This window comes from Sarcophilus harrisii, chromosome 4 (assembly GCF_902635505.1).
Source record: "Sarcophilus harrisii chromosome 4, mSarHar1.11, whole genome shotgun sequence".
Classification (NCBI taxonomy): domain Eukaryota; kingdom Metazoa; phylum Chordata; class Mammalia; order Dasyuromorphia; family Dasyuridae; genus Sarcophilus; species Sarcophilus harrisii.
This window is the reverse complement of record NC_045429.1, coordinates 399,013,122-399,033,782: the sequence shown is the minus strand read 5'-3', so window position 1 is coordinate 399,033,782 and position 20,661 is coordinate 399,013,122. Positions and strand designations below refer to the sequence as shown.

The window sequence follows — 20,661 nt, the reverse complement described above, 5'->3', positions numbered from 1 at the left end:
ACATGGTAGTAAGAATTGTATAAATTGATACATAAATATACAGAACCAGGAAAATAAACTATATACAATGATCACAGCAATGCAAATGGAAAACAAACAAACAAAAAACAAATGAATGGGCAGTTAAATGGTTCAGCAGATAGAGGACTGGCCCTGAAGTCAGGAGGTCCTCAGTTCAAATCCAGTCCCAGACACAACTCTTCCTAGCTGTGCGACCTTAGGCAAATCACTTAACCCCAATTGCCTTCCCCTCCCCCCACAAAGAAAGAAAGAAAGAAGAAAAAAAAGAAAGAAAGAAAGAAAGAAAGAAAGAAAGAAAGAAAGAAAGAAAGAAAGAAAGAAAGAAAGAAAGAAAAGGAAAACTGTTAGAATGAACAAGCTTTTGTAAGAAAGATGGGATAGTTGGGATATTATGGGAATGTAATTTTGCATATATTGGTTTGATTAGTTAAAGTGTTATTTTTAATAAACTCCTTTTCAAAAAGGATGTATCCCCAAAAGAAGTTGGGGAAGAACAAGTTGAAGAAAGTCCATAATATATAAAGATACTTTTCTCCCCAAATAATAAGGATTGGACTAGATGACTTCTGAAATATCTTCTCCTTTTACATCTTTGATACTATGATTTTAGTGACAGAACTCCTTGACCAGACAACACATTTATCCATTAGTGCTTAAGAATGATTTGTTAGCATGACTTCTGTTTATTGTTTGAAGCACAACATATGACTACAGGCCAGTTTCTTCAGTCACAGTGTCTTAGACAATTTCTAAGAGTTCAATATAGGTCAGGAGTTATGATATGGCCTAACCAGTAACAGGCATAAAAATATATAAAACCTCACTGTCAGGAAATAAAGTATATAATACTTTATCCAATTCATTTGTTGTTTTAAAATTTATTTTAAAAATATAGCAAAGCCTATAAACAAGATAATAATTCACTCTTTTATAGAATTTTAAGACTATCTCACATCAATCCTGTGATAGACAATCCAATTAGTAACCTAATATCACAGATGAAGAAATTAAGGATTTTGGATGGTAAATGACATGTCCAAGGTCACACAGTTAGTGAGTACCTGAGGCAAGATCATGTAATTAAGTTTGAATGTCTAAGAATTGAAAATTGTAGGCAGTCCTCTGGAAGAAAAAGTATAGTTTGGTTGTCTTTCAAAAAGATACAAGGTGTCCAGGAGAACTGATACACACCATCACATTCTTATTCTCCACTATGCCAAGAAAGAAAAGATTTTTTTAAAGCCCTGAATATTTATTGAACACAAGCAAAGAACAATCTGAATTTTTAAAAATCATCTTCAAAGAAAGAAAGAGGATTGTATGTGGGAGGAAATACATGGTTACAAATAAAACAAAACCCTAAGGTTTTTTGATACTTTAGAATTAATATAAGTTCCCTATCTAAAGACCATTTACTTATGTTAAAAACTTCATCTTAATTCATTCAATAGAGAACAATGCTTCCTGGAAAAAAATTAGTAAAATTATAAAAACAAAGTCAATATAATATTGGAATGTATAAGAATAATAAAACTGAAAAATCAAAGATTTTTTACCCAGGCTTGTGCAGTAAGAAACACTTTGAAGTCTTCATTAAAAGTTAAAGTTGGATGATCAGCGATTCGATTTAAGAATTTATGCAGTGCCTTTCTTCGTGTCTCAATGAAGTCATCATTAAATCGTTCCACCATGCCTTTCATTATGAATTTTTCTGGCAATGGCTAAGGAAACAAAACATAACAATATTACACCAAGTAGATGATGGTAGAAGATTTTCCAAAAGCCTTAGTGATGTTTTCAGTTGTTAAAGCTTAAGCTTGTACAACTGTAAGAGACTTTACTATCCATTCATTTGTAATCTCCTCATTCTGTAGAAATTCTGTAGAAAAAAAAGAGAGAGATCAAGAGAATTTAAGTAATGAAATGAGGCAATGTGGTACAATGGATAGAGTACTGTATTTTGAGTCAGAAAGACTCAAATATCGCTTCTGATACTTATTTAGCTAAATGATCCTGAGGTAAGTCATTTAACTACTTTTAAGTGTCAGTTTCCTCATTCACAGAGTGAAAGTTGGATTAGATTGTTTCTAATGTCCCTTCCATTTCTAAATCTATAATTTAATGATCCTAACTGACCTTACATTTACACAATGTCTATTCATATTTTTATCCCTGGGACCTGACATATGGTAGGTATTTAATGACTGACTTTAGTAGAAAATCTGGGATTTGAATCCAGGATGATTTGATGAGCTTGATGGTGCAGCTGTCTATAGAAAAAAAGATCTTTTAAAAACGATTTAACGGTACACTTTGAAGTAGAAAGTAGTAACAGAGTAAAATGTAAAAAAAAAAAAAAAAAAATAAGCATTTCAATGAAGTCTTGATTTTTTTTTTTTTTAAAGGCAAAAACATTTTCAAAATGAAATCAGGCAAATTTTTAACACCTAAAATGAAGTTTTAAAAACATTAAACTTTTTTTTTCCTTTAGTATAAAAAGGAAGGAGTTGGAAACTATAAATTCATTTATGTGGGCAATTCCTATTGTGGAAAATTCTTCAATGTACATTGGCAAACTATCGGTAACCTATAGCCCTAATGATTTGAGGGGATCACTGAGACTTAAATGAGAAACTATAAATTCATTTATGTGGGCAATTCCTATTGTGGAAAATTCTTCAATGTACATTGGCAAACTATCGGTAACCTATAGCCCTAATGATTTGAGGGGATCACTGAGACTTAAATGATTTCATCATTTAGCATCACCCAGCAGGACTGGAAGCCAGTCTTAACTTCATAATTATTCCTCTATCCACTACACCAGAGGTATCAAACTCATGGCTGGTGGCCCCTGGAAAACTCCTGAGCTGAGAGGGAAGCAGATTAAAATAAACTTGGGAAGGGTTTAAAATATATAAAAATGCAACAAATCATAGGTAATGTTAATTTATGATTCTCTAAGTTATTATGTAGCATGTAGGAATCCAGTTTAGTAGTTACTACAGTCTGAAAAACTGATACACTTACAGGAATAATGAGGGTGGGATGCGCCTCTTCAAGTTTTCCCTTTAACCAAAGGAAATCTTGATAACGTCTTCGAACTTCAAATTCACTGGAATCAAATTCACCACGAGATGTCTGAAGAAAAAAAAAAAGAATAAATAACTCAAGATGGATGGTGTTTGTTTATTAGTTAGGACATGCTAGAATAAATCTGAGCCTGGAAAAAAAAAATTAACAAATACTAATTATTTTATGTTTGTCAGCTTGTATATTATTTTGGTGTAGTGAAATATCTGCTCACATAGCAGATGAAACAAAGCAAGTTGGATATCCTTCCTGAGAAAAAGCAAGCATCTAACTGAAATCCCTTTAGCTTTGAAAATCAAAATTGAAAAAACTGTTTTATAACAGCCATCTGCCAACCATAAAATGTTATAAAATCATTATATTGTGCATGTTTTTCCTTCTAACATATACATATGCTCTGAATATAGTGTCTAAAATTACTGCCATTCACCAACTAATTAAAAATCAAAATTGGAGGAACATCTTTTTTGTTTTCCATTTTATTACAGTCTAGTGAAGACTCTGACCTTAATTGCAAAGAAACATTTCCTAGAAATTTGCTCAAATCTTTCCTACAATGTGCTGAGAGTATATGAAAACTCTGACATATTCCATACTGATCCAACCATCACTTAATTCAACTAATATTTTTTTTGACGCAACAAGAAAAATTCACTATTGTTTTCAGGGTTTTTTTTTTTTTTAACTGAGATATGAATTTGTCACTTACAAAAGAAATTAAAGACATTAAGGCGAATATTTTCACAAAAAGGGAAGTGTCAATTTAGAGTTTCTGGCAAGACAATAAAAATAAAGATGAACCCAAGCCAAACAGAAACAAAGATTCTCTAATTAAAAAATGAGAAGATAATATTTATCATGCCTCCCAAGAGCTCATTTGCATGTTCTTGTTCTCTCTCTTTCTTTCTCATCTTTCCCCATATCTCTCCCCCACAACAATAATCTTTTTGAAAAAGTTTTGTAGGTAGTATTTCCTCCCTCTAATTGTACTGAAATTTCAGAGAAAAGATTTTGTGACAGTAATGTCATTGTTGAAATTTTTTTCTGTAGGAGTACTGTGGGATGAAACATTGTTAAATTCCTTAAAAAACAATCTAGCACGTACATTTCACACATTGGAAATGTCTATCACATATAATGATTAAATCTACAATTTGCTACAAGTTATAAAATGCAGAATTAATTGTCAAAGTGAGGATCAGAAAACTATTAATGTCAATAGGTTACTTCTTTGAAAATCACTGTTTCAAATAATATAGTCAAGATATTTTCTTTGCAATGCATTAAAAGGGAATAATGTGATCTGATTTCAAAAACTTAATCTTTAGAAAATGTTGCAAAACTTTCACTGTTGAGTAAATACACAGAAATTGCTCAAGTTAAAAAACAAGGAATTACATATATGTGTGTATATATATGGAACACTGTTAAATAATTTAATAACATGTATGCTTGATTGAATCTATACTTCTTCCACAGTTTCCAATCCTGGAAATAGAAATTAAAATTATATAGTTCCAAGTCCTACAGAAACAGACAAAATAATATAATAAAATAAAATAATATAATGTAATAATAAAAAATTATCATTTTAGTTTTATTTATTCTGAAAGCTTAACTTTATATTTGATCTCAAAGAACTATGTTCATGTTTCTCTTATATGCTGATTTCATTCTACATAATATTATAATTATTTGTATGGATCTCATCTCCTCTATTGGTTTTATGCTGTTTTGAAGTCAAGGGGTGTAAATCTTTCCTAAAATTTAATGAAGTGAATTACAGAAAGTAATCACTTAATAAACTGCTGTTAAATTGGAATGAAGTGTATTTTTATTTTATAGTTCAAAAGGGTAGCTAGGTAGTGCTTTAAATAAAGTACTGGAGTTGGAGCCAGGAAAATTCATTTTTCTGAGTTTAAATCTGATCGGAAACTTATGTGACCCTGGGCAAGTCACAGAATCTTGTTTGCATCAGTTTCCTCATCTATAAAAATGATCTGGAGAAGAAAATGATAAGCCATGCCTGTATCTTTGCTGAGAAAAGTCAAATGGGGTCATGAAGAGTTAGATGTGACTGAAAAATAACTGAATATCAATAAAATAGTTTAACATATTTAAATGCAGTTTTACAAGTACTGTATCTAAAAGGTAAGAAAGAAGATAAAAATAAGACAAGAAAAAACTTTCTAACAATGGTGATTTTTCAAAAGTGGAATGGGCTGCCTTGGAAGATTCCCCCCATTGAAAGTCTTTGAGCAAAGGCGGAATGACTACTTTTAAGGTTTATTGTTGTGATGGTTCTTTTTAGACTATAGATTGGACCAGATGAATAACTGAAGTCCCTTTCAACTCTGATTCAATTATTCCATAACAGAAAATGACTGGGTCAGAGAAATGTTTCTGTTCTCTGGGACTAGGTTTTATGCTGTGTGGAATCACTATTTTCTGTTCTTATCTCTATTCCGTGCAAAGGTGTAACAAGTAGATAGCAACAAATCCTGACCCAGGAAATTCAACGGAGTCAGTGTCATGGTCAGTCTTTCTAAAGTAGGGAAAGGTCTCAGACCTATCCCCATGAAGAAGTTTGACAGCTGGGTTATGAGTAAAGGGCTTTCAAGACACATAGATAACTAAAAGTTCACAGTAGGACATCTCCAGATTATAAAGGAGTTATGACCTAAAAGTTTTTTATGAAAAAGATCATAGATTTAAGACCAGGAAAAGACTTTAGAAGGCATTCAGTTCATGCCCCTCATTTCACTTATAGCATGGTGGTTAGCCTAGAACGTACCATGAAACATGACTGAAGTTAAGCCTTGAGCACATACTCTGTGCTGTGGCTCAGTGTTATTGGGAAGATGTAACAAGCAGGGGCTATGCCAAGGAATATTAGCCACTAAAATAAGAGAAGCCACATACTCAGCAAGCTAAAAGAAGAAAATAATTTCCTACTCTTATCCGTTTTTTAACATCAGAAGCTTGGAGTCTTTGTGCATACCTTTAGCCTACACAAATCAGAAAATAAACATCAACTCATCAAATCTCTGACTGCCTCTTCTGCTTTGTGTCTCTTTACAAGAGCACAGAGGATCAAATAGTGATCCTAAAATGATATTTCTAACTTTGGCAATAAGCTTATGAGTTTGCTTTTTCTGAGATCACATGGGACTAAAAAGTGATCTTAAGAAGATTGTTTCTAACATGTTTAAAAAATTAAGAGCTTCTAGGATCAAATGAGAAAATATTTACAAACCACAGCAAAAGGCTTAGCACATAGAAGGTGTTCAATAAATACATATTCCCTTCAACTAGTTCTAGATGCTAGTTATCAAGCAGGGAGTGGTCCCCACAACTTTTGGAGTCAATCATAACAATAAACCCAATTTATGTTCTGATTTGTCAGATGATAAAGACTCTGAATAAATTTCATGGACAGTGCAGAACTATAGTGAAAATGAAATGCATGTTCAGCAACTCCTAGAAATATTTCATGTTTTTAAGTATGACCCCAATCCCCAAGAGTACAACAAGAGTACAATAGGGTCACTGTACCATACATTAACTATCTGTCAGTATGCATCCATGAGTTCTTTGTGATTTAAACATTTCTTTTATGGTAGAGAAAACAGATGTTTTCCATCTGACCTACTCTGTACACTGAATACCTTGTAGAGTGATCCTATTGTTCCTTTTGGGTGAGTCAAACCTAGGCTCTGGAGTTAAGGTATAATGAGCTACAGAGCACAATAACAGCCTGACTCCTCTCTTTCAGTTCAATCATAGCCTAGGTGGGACATATTTAGTATTCTAAAAGACACTTGGTTCTCAGTTCTCTAAGGGTATTGAGGTAGGGACTAGCACTTCAAATTCAGATGTCTCCAATACCTATTCATGATTATTCACAAAACTGAGGTTTATTTTTTATTAGAATATCTGTTATATAGGGATGTATAATTATAAATTGCATAAATATGTGAAATATATGTAAATATTTGTATGTATGCATATGTAGTGTGTGTGTGTGTGTGTGTGTGTGTGTGTGTGTAGGTAGGTAGGTATATATATATATATATATACACAAAAGCTGGGGAGATGTCTAATAGTGTGACCTTGAAGCCAGGAAGTCATGGTTCATGCCCAGCTTTTGATACTTGCTAGTTATGAAACAAGTGACTTCCTATACATAAACCATATTCTCTCATTGACTATTTCTTAGAATTCTTCATTTCCTTTAAAGCTTAACTCAAGCTCCATCTTTTATATAAGGGATTTTCTGATCTCTCAAGCTGCTCTTGTCCTTCCTCCATCACAAGTATATTTATATATTTAGAATATATCTTTAGAGTTTGTAGTAGAGAATATAGCCTCTATCAGGGTGGAGGTTTCTTCACCTTTGTATTCCTATATAGCTCTTGACACATTTTTTTTTTTAAATTAGATGGGTGATTTCATTGACATAAAGTAGTGGTATTACATTCAAATAGAAAGTAGGGACACCTGACCTTATATAAAGATCCCTGCAAATATATTGTCTATCTTTTGTTGTATTTTCTATTTATTTTGGAGAATATTTCCTAGTTACATATTAATCTAGTTTGAACTACATCTGCACTGGGTCTTGACAATTTATGTATGGATCAGCACTTTTTTTTTTTATCATTTAAAAATTTTAATAATAGCTTTTTAATTTTCAAAATACATTCAAAGATAGTTTTCAACATTCACCCTTGAAAACCCTGTGTTCCAAATTTTTTTCCCTCCCTTCTCCCCATCCTCCTCCCCTAGACAGCAAGTAATCCAATATAGGTTAAACATGTGCAATTCTTCTAAATATATTTCCACATTTATCATGCTACACAAGAAAAATTACAGATCAGCACATTCTCTGCCCAGATCTCTACATGGTTAAGTCACATAGCCAGTGTGTATCAAAGACAAGACTGAAACCTAGTATATCCTTACTTCAAGGTCAATTCTCTAGCCATTATTCCACAATACCTGGCATTCAGCAGGTGTTTAATAAATCTTATGGATTGGCTGATTGAGGTGGGCAAGTCATTTTAACAGTCTTTGTTACAGGAAACAATAAATTATAAAAGAATTATCAATTTTCAATGATAGTAGAAGTTTTCCTACAGCAAGCATCACACAATAATGAAATTTTAGATAGATTTTTAAAAAAATTCATGTAAGCATACATATATATATATGATATTTTAGTAAATGTAATGGTATATAGGTACATAAAATTATATTTCAATACTTTAGTTGTTCAGTCATTTCAGTCATGTCTGAATCTTCATGACCCCATATGCTATATTTTCTTGACAAAGATATTGGAGTAGTTTTTCATTTTCTTCTCTAGTTCATTTTACAGATGAGAAAACTAAGGAAACAGACTTAAGTGACTTGCCCAGGATCACAGAGCTAGTAAGTGTCAAAGGCCATATTTGAACTTAGTTTTTCTTAACTCCAGGACTGGTTCTATCCACTATATGATATTTAGTTTCCTACTTTAAGGGTCAATAAATTTATAAGAGTAGGCACTACAACCAATAACATAAACTTTAGCATTCTATGACTTGGTAAAATGTCTTCAAGAGCTGTTATGATTTAAAATTTTATTTTCCTGATGCTAAGATGATAAAAAGTGCCTCCAAATGTAAGCTTGCTTAAAGGACCTGGACTTTTGTTGAGGTACATAGAGTCAAGATAAGAGAGGGGAAATAATGGAGAGTGTACAATGGTAGCATAAGAAAATAATTTGACAGATTTAAAGACACTGAAATAAATCAACAAGCAAAGGTATAGTACTGTGCTATATACTTCAGATATAATAAAGACAAAAAAAAAAAATAACAAGCAAAACATAGGAGCTGATGTTTGAATGAGAGAGACAATATACAAACAAACATGTGGATAAAAACCAAATCTATGATAATGGTAATCTTAGAAAAAAGGAACTAGCAATAGGGGAAAGAGGCAGTGGATTGACCTATATGAATGCTGCTTTATTTTTACTCAAAAAGTTTTGTTGTTTTATTTTATTCAAAAAGTTTTTTCCTGGAAACCCAAAAGTAAGCTCTGGTCTTATTTCTAATAGGCAATGAAGGTAAACTATCTGAACAACTCAATTTGTAAACCTATAAAATGGGGGCATTAACCAATTATCTAATCAAATTTTGTGAGGATCAGTCAAATCTTTAAAAGAGTTTTAGAATATGTTACTATATGAATTTGATAAATGCTAAATGCTACTCATAAAAAAATTTCTTCACAAAGGGTATTTTTCATAATTTTATAAACTGAAAAAAAACCCAAACATACAATTGTGTATTTATTATTACAGACTGGGCACAATTGCTTTGAAATGGAACACTTGTATTGTAGCTTCAACCCTATGTCTGAATTCAACCAAACTCTTGGGAAGCAGCTGGTGGACAGAAGAGAAAATATGAGTTGTTCAAAATGCTCAAGGCAATGATGAGCAATTCAGCGCTAAATCCTGCCAAAATTCCAAAATGCCAAGTGTAAAATCAAATGGAAGTTCTGCTAAATTTTCAAAGAAAACATTTGTGATGGAGGAAAAAAGAAAGTTTATAAAAGGGTTACCTTAGTTGTAACTCTGTAGGTGATGAAAGTTTCAATTGTAGTAATGTGACTTTCCGGATCATCAACTGTAATGAAAAGGTCCTTGGAGTCTGGCTCATCTTCAAATTTATATTGGTTTATCATGGATAAAGGGGATGTTGGCATCAAAGGACTAAAAGAGTTCATGTCCATCAGAGAGGCATCCTAAGAAAGAAAACATTAGAAAACTCTTAAATTTCTGTGACTCCTAAATACCATGTTAATGTAAAATGATAAATGTATTATGCAGTAAACCGTAGCAAATTCTACAAACTGCAAAGTACAAAGATGAAGACCAATAGGAAATGTATTTTTTAGACACTTGCAGGAGTGGTAATGATGTACGCTGACCTTGCCACATTCCCTCACCTGATATGTCCTTGTAATCAATGGCATGTTTCTGGAGACAGCTAGACAGGATCGATGTGTACACATAGTTTGTGGTGATGAAATGTACTATAGAGAACAAATCCATGAGGAGGCTGAATCTAAGATCCCTGGTTTAATAACCAGCTACAAAACAAAGAGGTGATACATCACAATGAATGCTGCTATACAGTAAGCAGTTTAAAAACAATGGTTTGATGGAAATAAGACTATGCTAAACAAGAGGTAAGCAGATCTGACAATAGATGCCTGATTTGGGGCAAGTCACAGTCAGGGAGTTAAGAGGTGGGAGGGAGGGAGTGGTCTCTATTGTCTAATTTTTTTTAAAGGTAAAACGAGGATCTGTATGACCAAAATGATCCCTACCTGAGGGTTAACTTGAGCTCTGTCTGAACTCAGATCATAGCCTGAAATTTTGAACAAAAGTTATTTTTAATTAGCACACAGAATCAACTGTTACCATTATGAAACTGACAGCTGTTGGTCAAGGCTGAAAGACTTAGAATAATTTCACAATGATAATGAAAGGTAAATGGAATTAATCACATAATTAAGTTCAGCCATCTAAGATATAGTTGATATAGTATATATACACATATCCACACATATCCACATATGTAGACCACTACCTAAAACTTGGATACTCAGACCTACTGAATTAAATTCCTTTTTTAGCTCTTTTCAAGGGTGAAATAACTGTTTGTTTGTTTGTTTTCTGTTGTTTTCCTTACTACAGATAATCAACAAATGAAAAAAAAAAAACTTATGTCAAAAAGGCCAGGCCCAAGTAACAGTTTGACTTAATTTTTCTACAAATTGTATCAAAGGAATTAACAAGAATAGAGTGTCCCTTAAAGGAATTAACAAGAATAGAGTGTTTAGATACCAAGACAAAGAACAACAAAGAAGATAGTAGCCAGCTCCTGCCCTAGAGAATCTTACAAGCTAGGTGAAGAGAGAAAGCATACAGTAAATAAAAAGATAAATAATTATGGAAGCTCTATAAATAGCACTTAGAGAGAGCAAAAGATAAGACATCAGGAGAATACTATATGATCCATTCCTGATTGAATTGAAGATAAAAATGACTTTAAGTCTTTCCAGGAGGTCTAGGTTCCTCTAGACTGACCAGGATTTGGATAAATCAGGAAGAATGGGTCACTGAAGTAACATGAAAAAAAAAAAAAAAAAAAAAAAAAATGGGATGAATGGGAAATGTCTAATGTAGGTGAGGAAATGGTAGGAGAGGAAAATTTGAATCGTAGATTTGGTCCAGATGGCAAAAAATGAAAATTAAATAATTCTATATTTTTTTTTTTAAAATTATCAAATAGATTAATAGGAAAATTTATAACAGTATCTAATAGGATTCTGCAAGTACTTTAGGTCCCTCCAACTGTTTCTGAAGAAATATAGATTCAAATTATTTCTTAGGCTTATAAAGCCATAGGTATTAGCGTAGGATAAGATCTTAGAAATCACCTAGTCAAAGTTCCTCATTAGGTAAGGAAACTGAAGCCACCTAAGGGAAGAGAAATGACTTGCTCAGGATCACACAGGTTTTAACTGGTAGAAGAGAGAATGAAGCCCAGCTCTTAGGACTATGAAGTCTCTTCCTGTGAACCCTAATCCAAGCTCCCCTCCTTATGACAGTGTGACCTCAGGAAAATCATTTGATTTTACAAAGCATTAGTTTTTAGTTTGCAGAATTAGAGGGCTAGTCTTGGGTCGCCACTAAGATGAACTTTAAGCTTTAAAATATGATCCTATGCTCTACAATCTTGAAAAGTTTTTAAGTGATAGAAATCTCCAAATAAAAGACTAAACAACTTGAGCGCAGGGATTTTCTTTTGTCTCTTTCTGTATCCCCAGTGATTAATTCAGTACCTAGTACAAAGCAAGCACTTATAAATGTTTATTGAGTTTTTCAATTGAAAAAAAAATTCTCTTAAAAACCCCTTCTAGAAAAGATCATTTAAAAAAATTTCCAAAATTTGAAAAATAAACTGAGAAAAATTATCATTTATTTAAAAGTATAGAATCAGACATATAAAAACTTATAATGAAATTGTTTATTTTGATTAACTATTTGAGTTGGGGCTTTTTAAGCTTCATCTTGCTATCTAATGACATCTAATTCTATTTCTACTGGGTTAAATTATGGGTACAAAATTAACAATCAGTTTCTTCTAGCTTTTAAAAACAGTCTTGTGGAGGAGGAAAGTATGCATGATTTTTGCAAAGTTACAGAATATAACAAGCCCAGTAAGGCATGTAAGGAATGTTTCCATATCAACCAAAAAAAAGCTGCCTTGGAATTATAGTCATAAACTCAGGAATATTTGAGATTTCTGAAGAATGAAATGATATCTAAGGGGCACTTCATATTTATTATTGAAGTTCTAAGCAAAACCGTGACAATGGGTATTTTTCATATTGGATTAAGAAGCTATCAATTCCTATGAGACTTGCACTGTGTCTTGAATAGCAAAACAATATTTGTTGTTTGCTATTTTTTTTATTTTTTTAGAAAAAAGTAATTAACTAAAAATGAACTCTTGTTAACTTTTCACAGCATATTCTTTTCTAAGAAAATGGTAGGATGAATCAGCAAGGATGACAAAGATATCTAATCTCTATGAAAAGCAGTATCCATTCCTTTGAAAATCTTAGGGCATGAATTCTAATGTCTTAAAACCAACACCAAAGCTGTCATTCTATGGTATTTTAGGCAAAGTCTTTGAATTTTCTCATTTTCCTTTTTTAAAGGAGAGAAAAGATCTTTGTCTTTTACATAAAACAGATCAGTAAAATATAAACAAAAGTAAATATTGAAAAAAAATAAACATTTTAGTCTAATTTAAATAAGTGAAATAGAGGGGATAATGTCAGTTTTAACTGCTAATAGTGAGGAGTAGCCTCAATGCCAATTTTCCAGATGGTAAATGAATTTACTGTGGAACAAAGAATTTAACACTACCACTGAGGTAAAATGATGGAATTACAGATGTAAGCTGGAAGGGATCTCAGAGGCAAAACATTAATTTTTCCAGATGACAAAACTGAAGCCTAGAAAAGCTGTGGTTTCCCCAAGATTATATAATATAAAGAGTAACTGACAGATGGGGAAACTAAGGCTGAGAGAAATTAAATGACTTGCATTTGATCATCTAATTACTAACTATAATATTTCGGATTTTTACTTGGATCTTCCTAAGTCCAAATTTAGAAAATACTCATGTATTATGAGTACTCATGTACTCATGCCAGAAAGAATCTCAACATTTAATTCCTTTCTCAGTACTGGACTTTTAATGCTATAAACATCTTAGAGAACTGTTGTCATGACCAGATTACCAGTCTCAGTTCTGCTAGAGAGATAATTCCTTACTTAACATAATCGTTGATGGAGTTGCCAGGAGAAAATGGAATTGGTCCATTTTAAAGAAAGTTTCTGTTTGGGCTCTATTACTACAAAGATAGATTTGAAAATTTAGAGCATATTAAAGAAAAGTGCTGCTATACTTTGGAATAATTAACTGATTAGCATTATTTCTACAGTATGCATTTGATAATGGTGAACATCCGAGCAAAGCAGTAAAGTGGAAAGATGATGGTTCCATCTTCTAGATTCAAGCCTGGTATTGGAGGAAGCTTTATCCCTCACTCATATGCTCCTCAGGAACTTCTCATCAATGTGACACAAATCATCCAAGTTATTACTGGATCTCATAGACCATCTGCACACAAACAGCTTTTTGCTTCTTCGCAGCAAAGAGAAAGTCACTGTGAGGAGTGTGTTAAGTTAGAATGCTGGCATGAAAAGACCATGCCAATGAAAGTGCTGATGCGAAAGAAAGACGCTCACCAGTCATGAGACATCTGGCTAAAAAGCAACTTAATGTGTGGAAGGAATTTGAGAAACCAAGCCTGTTAAAGAGGGACACTCATCTCGATCCGTCTAAAATTAGACTCACCAGCTGTGTTTTGGTTTAAAAACCCCTCCAATCTGCCTGCTTATTACAATAATAATAACAATGCTGAGGCAGGCCAGGAGCAGACAGGGCTGGAAGTGTGATTTAGGGAAAAGGCTGTCTGTGACATGTTGTGAAAGTAGGGATGAAGTACTTGGCCTTTCTTGGCCTAATTTCCTTCCACTAAAAAAGAGCTTGAGATGATAATCAGCAAGCTGTTAATTAGTTCCTTCTGCAATAAAAAAGGCTACCTGAGAAGTCCAGGTGTGCAGGACCACAAGGATTTATCAGCTCAGTAAAGCAACTCACTGACAGTTCTCATCTTTAAAACTCCTTTGAGAATTAGTTGTAGATGAACAAAAATCAACTTTTCTAGAAATGACAAATATTAGTTTCATATTTATTTCTTATATTGTATTATGCTTCTGTTATGATGCCCATTTTTACAAGTGTCCAAATGTACAAAGATACATCACCCATCTTCAACTCAATAAGCATTTATTACAAGGATGCATATATTAGCATCCAAGAGAAAAACAAACAGTTGTTATGATCAAAGAACTTATTTTCTAGAAAGGAGGAGATTAAATACACATATAGTTAAGGAAATTAAAATTATATGCATAGTAATGCAAGAGATTAAAAAAATCAGCATAGCACAGTAGATAAAAAGCTAGCTTCAAGAAGCCCCAGCTTGGATCCCCTTCTGTGATACATAATGACTGGATGACTCAGATCAAGTTGTTTAATTGAGTAGGTGCCAATCCACATTAGTAGAGAAAGTTCCCCACAGGGAGCTCCTCCACCTATTGAAATATGAGGTCCAGTTAAAAAAAACAAAACAAAACAAATAACAACAAAACCAATCACTGACAAACAACTGAGGGGATCTGAAGGGAGATTGGGAAATAACAACAACAACAAAAACTCAGCACTAACAAACAACAGAGAGGATCCAAAGGGAGACCTGGGGTATCTCTGAGCTGTGCTCTGAAGGAAGTTTGGATCTTAAGAGATGGGAGTAAGGAGGAAATATATTCTGGTCAGAACCAAGAAAAGCAGTAAAGTCCCTTAGATCTAATGGGTTAGAATGATATTTCTTCAGCATAAAAGGAAATGCCACAAAATACCAAAATATCTTCCTCTTGTCCTCACCAAAAAAAAAAAAAGGGGGGGGGGGGGGGAGGGGGTTGAAAATCTGTCATTTTGTGCCCAGGTCCTTCTAGTTCATTTATCACATATTATCACCTGAAAGCTTTCTAGATTATAATGCAGCATTAGAATAAGATAAAAGCAGGAAAGATGGTATCTTTTCCGCTGGTTTCATTTGTGGACAAGAAAGTAACACAATATATTTGTACCCATCTGCTACACAATAGAAACATATTACAGACAATACACAAGAGTTCTGTACTTAACAAACTATTAGGTAAATTTTGAAGGGATAAAGACATTTTTCCAAAAAATTTCTGTTCCTACTATTTAGGACTGTTCCTAAAATTTAGGACAGTAATAAGGTTAGTTATGTCAAGTGTTCACTAATACATGGAATACCTTTGCGAAGAGGAACAGAGCTATAACCTCAATGAGTTAATAAATAGTGAAGCTAAGGTTTTTTTTTTTTTTGTTTTTTTTTGCAAAATTGCAATATATCAGAGATATTTTTGAGCCCAAGCATCCCCACTAAACTGAAGAGTATAACAGTTACCATTTTATTGTTTTCTGATATTTCAGTCTTTCTCACATTACCTTGGTAATATGCAAAAAAGTACAGGTGATTTTTATGGGCTTAAAAAAAGAGTTGACTAATGCTTATCATTAGGAAGAGTAAATTGTCACTATAACATAGCTCAAGTTTTATCCAGTATATCTTACAGTCACACACAAGGATATTGGTAATAATAAGAAACCTGGAGAGTTTATCAATATATTCTTCTAGTTTTCGAATAATTTGGCAATTTGATGGCCTATAGACATAATTTTTGTTTTTCAAATATATTCAGTAGCTATTGTAAGTTAAGAATTATATTCTATAAACATTCATGCAATAACACTTAGAAAAATTATGAATCTTTCATATATGACTAAAGATAAAAAAGTTATGATGAGCTGAAAATAGTATGATGAAATTTCACTGAGATACTTCTCTCAATACCTGAAAGTTGTTTTTTCCTAGTTATCCTGACAAGTTAAATAAGAAGCCAAAATCATGGTCATAATGTCTTTTGGGAGGTTGGCAAAGAGAGTCTGTTGACAAGGCAGGATGAAGCCAAAAATCATAGTAAGAGTAACTTCCAATCTTTCCAGTGACTATGAGACTGAGAAGGAAATAATGACATCAAATTTATGTCATTGGTTTGTTAAAATTATTTTTCCTATTTTAGTCTTGACCTGTGATTTTTATCAGTATGGAGAATTCTCCACCAGAAAAATTCCTCCTCTGAAGTAACTTGTTTGAAATTTTGATTTGGCCGGCATCAAATGTGTGACAGAAGAACATAAATCCACATTGCTGTGATTTTAAGGTTGGTCTTCTATAGCTGGAGTAATATCCTAGCCCCTCTTCCAATGCAATTCAAAATGCAATTCTAAAGGCATTAGAACCATCCTCAAGACTTGGTTGACTCATGAGATTAAAGACCAGGCAGTTGACATCATTTGCTAGTTGCTTGAATACAGAACAGTCACAAGGAGCTCCAAGGGCCATCTCTGATGTATTTGACTAGTGGAAAACAAATGGCAGCAACTCAGGTTTAGAGGTTTAGGTTTCCTAAACTGAATTAATTTGGTATCCTTCATGCTCATCTTCTATGAACAACTTTTCTGTGATAGGCTAAGTAAATCTCCTTTTGCTAACAGCTGATTGATTCTTGAAGTATCTTGTTTTATTTCATTATCAAACTCAAACTATAAAGGGAATGGCCTGGGACAAGCCCAGTCCAGAACACACAGTATCTACTATGCCATGTTACGATAGTGTTATACAATAAATGGCAAAGAAAGATCACAAACAGCAATGGCCCATAATGGAATCAGTCACCCAGTGCTAGAGCCATATTTCCTACAACACACAACATATAGACCTATGTAACAGTTGTAGAAGGTGGAAAATAGCTAAATGTCTCATTACTTTACTATATGATGTGCCGAGAGAGTAGACCACAACACAGCATTCTCACTTTTTCCTGTTTTTTGCTTGCATTTTGTTTTTCCTCAGTTTTTTCCCTTCTTGATCTGATTTTTCTTGTACAGCAAATATGTATACATATATTGGATTTAACATATACTTTAACATATTTAACATGCATTGGACTGCCTGCCATCAAGGGGAAGGGGTAGAGGGAGGAGGGGATAATTTGGAACAGAAGGCTTTGCAAGGGTCATTGTTGAAAAATTACCCATGCATTATGTTTTGTAAATAAAAAGCTTTAAAAAAAAAAAAAAAAAAAAAAAGATGTGCTGAGAATAAGTAGGGTAAGCAAACATATGTTACCAATCTTACTGAAGCAGAAATGACCAATGCCTGTGGTCAGATGGATAAAAATAGCAGGCCAATGTAATACCCAGCGATTACAAAAGGAAAAAGATAATATGGCATATTGTGCGGCCAAAGAGACACAGCTACAAACAGGAGCAAGTCGTACAAATTGAGACTATAACCACAAATCAAAGTATAGTCTTTATATTTGTATGCTACGAAAATTTTTTTAGCCATAGCTGTAATGTCATAAGCTTGCAACAGGAAGATCTTTAGGCTACTGAAATTATAAATGTGAGTTGCTCTAACTTCTAACCTCCAAAAACCCAACATCTCGATAAAATAGAAGAAAAAAGTCTGCCTTTAAGTAGAGTTCCAGAAGATGCCAACAATATCCAAGAGTCATTTTGCTAATCAAAGAAGACTGTATCTCCCTTTGTGAGGCAATGTAGTATAAGTGGATATAAGCACTGGATATATTTAGAAAGACCTGGATTCATATCCAACCTCAGCATCAGTTTCATGTGTGGCCCTAGATATGTCACCCACCTCTTTTTTCATTACTTTCTTCTTTAATAAAATAAGAGAGGTGAACTTGATGATTTCCAAGATCCCTCCCAGCTCTAAATTTGTGATCCAACAACCTATATTCCTAGAAATATATTATGACATTTTGAGTCATTTGACAGTTGTAGCACCATTCTAAAATCTTATTGGATGTGTCTTAGCTTAGCACAACCTAGAAATCATTTTTAGCTACCCTTGACATTCTCCTCTAGGAAGTCATCCTTGACTAAGTTAACTATGAACTGAATTTACTTAAAATATATAATATTTGCTACATTATCATAAAATATATTGTAAGATATCCAAGAGAAGGAAATAGCATATTCTTCACATCCCTTACTATGTAGCTATTGATATTCACTGTCTCCATTTCCTCTCCTCACAATCATTTCTAAACTCTCTGCACTTGGCTTCCAGTCTCATCATTTAAATTAAACTGTTATCTCCAGAGTTATCAGTCATTTCTTAATTGCCAAACTTAATAGGCTTTTCTCAATCTTCCTCCTTCTTGACCTACTAGTGGCACTTAATATTGTCAGTCACTTTCTCCTCTGGTTCTTCATGACACTACTTTCTTATGCTTAGTTCCCTTTGTTGGGAACACATCAGTTCACTTAAGATTCAATTTTCTCTACACAGATGATCCCCAGATAGTTATATCAGCACTGGTTTCCTTCCTAAACTCCAGTCCAATATCAGAAATGGTCTACTGGACATTTCAAACTGAGCATATCATAGACAGGACATCTCAGACTTAAATTAGATCTATTGATCTAAAACAAGCCTAATATTTTTCTCTTCAACCCCTTCTAATAGTACTAGTAAAATAATAATTATTATTAATAATAACTAGATTTTTTATGGTGTCTACTATATACCAGGCAGCGTGCTAACTGATATATATATATATATATATATTATATATATATATATATATTTAATATAAATATATGCTTTAAAATATATGAGATAATATACATAAGATATATAGACAGATACATATTATATATATATATATATATATATATCTTATCTGATCGCTACAACACTGTGAAATAGGTACAGTTATTATCCTCATTTTACAATTGAAAATACTGTAACAAATAGAGCTCAAGTAATTTGTTCAAATTCACATAACTAGTAAACTTCAGAGATTGAATCTGAACTCAAGCCTTCCTGATTCCATGCCCAATGTTCTATCCACTGTATCACCTAGTGACCCTTATTACTATTGAGGATATCAGAATCCTCTCAGTAACACTGGCTCATCCTCAATATCTCAATCTCTAATAAATTGCCAAATCGTTTATAATATCTTTGGAATATATCCCATTCTCTTCATTTACCTATTAGTTCAGACCTATATCACCTGCACTAATGAAATAGTTTTCAAACAGATTGTCCTTCAAACTTCTCCCTGTTCCAATCCATCCTCCGGATAATTGCCAAAGTAATTATCCTAAAGCAAAAGTCTAACCAAGTTTTTTCCGACTCATTAAATTCCAGTGCTACCCTATTTCCTCCTTTACCAAATAGAAAATTGTTTATTTGGCATTTAAAGATCTTCATAAATTGGCCCATTCCTACCCGCCTAGTATTCTTACATTGCCCTCCCCCCCAAATCCACTTACTCTGTGTCTCATCTCTGTGCCTTTGTACCAAATATTGCTCCATGACTAGAAAACTTTCTTCCTCTTCCTCTTCTCTCCCTCTTCTTCAAGAAGTTCCATTCATCTTCTTCCTGATGTCCCCAATTTCTAGAATTGAAGTCATCTTCCCCATTCTCAGCATGTAGCTTGCTTACATGTTGTTCCCCCACCCCCTTAGAAGAGCAAGGACTTTTTTAAACCTCTTTATCTTTGTGTTCCTACCGTATAACATAGATTTTGGCCCATAACAAGTTTTGAATTAAATGCTTATGGATGGATTGCTATAGCAAGTTCTGTTTGCAAAATAAAATGCAACTCTTCCTCAAGCACAAAACAACCATTCTACAAACACTCCATCCATATCAATCTCTAAATGAACCCTGTTTCCCCCTCCAATTTCAATGAGTCAGTCTGGTTCCTCATTTGTAATGGGCTGAGGCTTGAGTTGATGCACTGAGGTCCCAAGCACTTGAGGCTAAATAGTAATTGGACTATATTAATATACATGATTGGATAAAGAATGGTCCCTGCCCACTCTCTGTGCAAGTCCTGATATGCTGTATAAGAAATGACGATTTGGGTGGGTGGAGGCAGAGAGAGACAAGAAGAGAAGCTGGGAGGGATTGAGCCTGTGTTCCATACTCCTAGCTGCTAGTCGTGTGGCTTCTGGTCTAGCTAGCTTCTTGACTCAGCTGCACACATTGCTATTGCCGATTCCCTTCCACCTCCAATCTTTCTTCACTGAGAATAAAGACTGACAATTTTCCCCTAACCTGAATTCCTGACTCCGGCTGATTTTAAAATACGAGGTCTTCACACTCATTTGTCTTATTCAATATAATAACCAAACTGGCATAAA

General features: G+C 33.5%; 1 protein-coding gene across 4 annotated transcripts in view; it reads right to left on the bottom strand.

Annotated features, from left to right (window-relative positions):
- The window catches only part of SNX7 (sorting nexin 7), a 128,488-nt gene that overhangs the window by 96,095 nt on the left and 11,732 nt on the right, over positions 1–20,661 (bottom strand). For 3 of the 4 annotated variants that reach the window (XM_031967125.1, XM_031967126.1, XM_003769678.4), the window contains exons 2-4: positions 9,730–9,912; positions 3,052–3,162; positions 1,578–1,742 (exon numbers count right to left, since the gene is read on the bottom strand). In XM_031967125.1, coding sequence (XP_031822985.1) covers positions 1,578–1,742; positions 3,052–3,162; positions 9,730–9,912 — 459 coding nt within the window. Of the gene's footprint in view, positions 1–1,577; positions 1,743–3,051; positions 3,163–9,729; positions 9,913–10,116; positions 10,136–20,661 lie in introns of those variants that run through there. The other variant, XM_031967127.1, reaches the window with a different exon arrangement.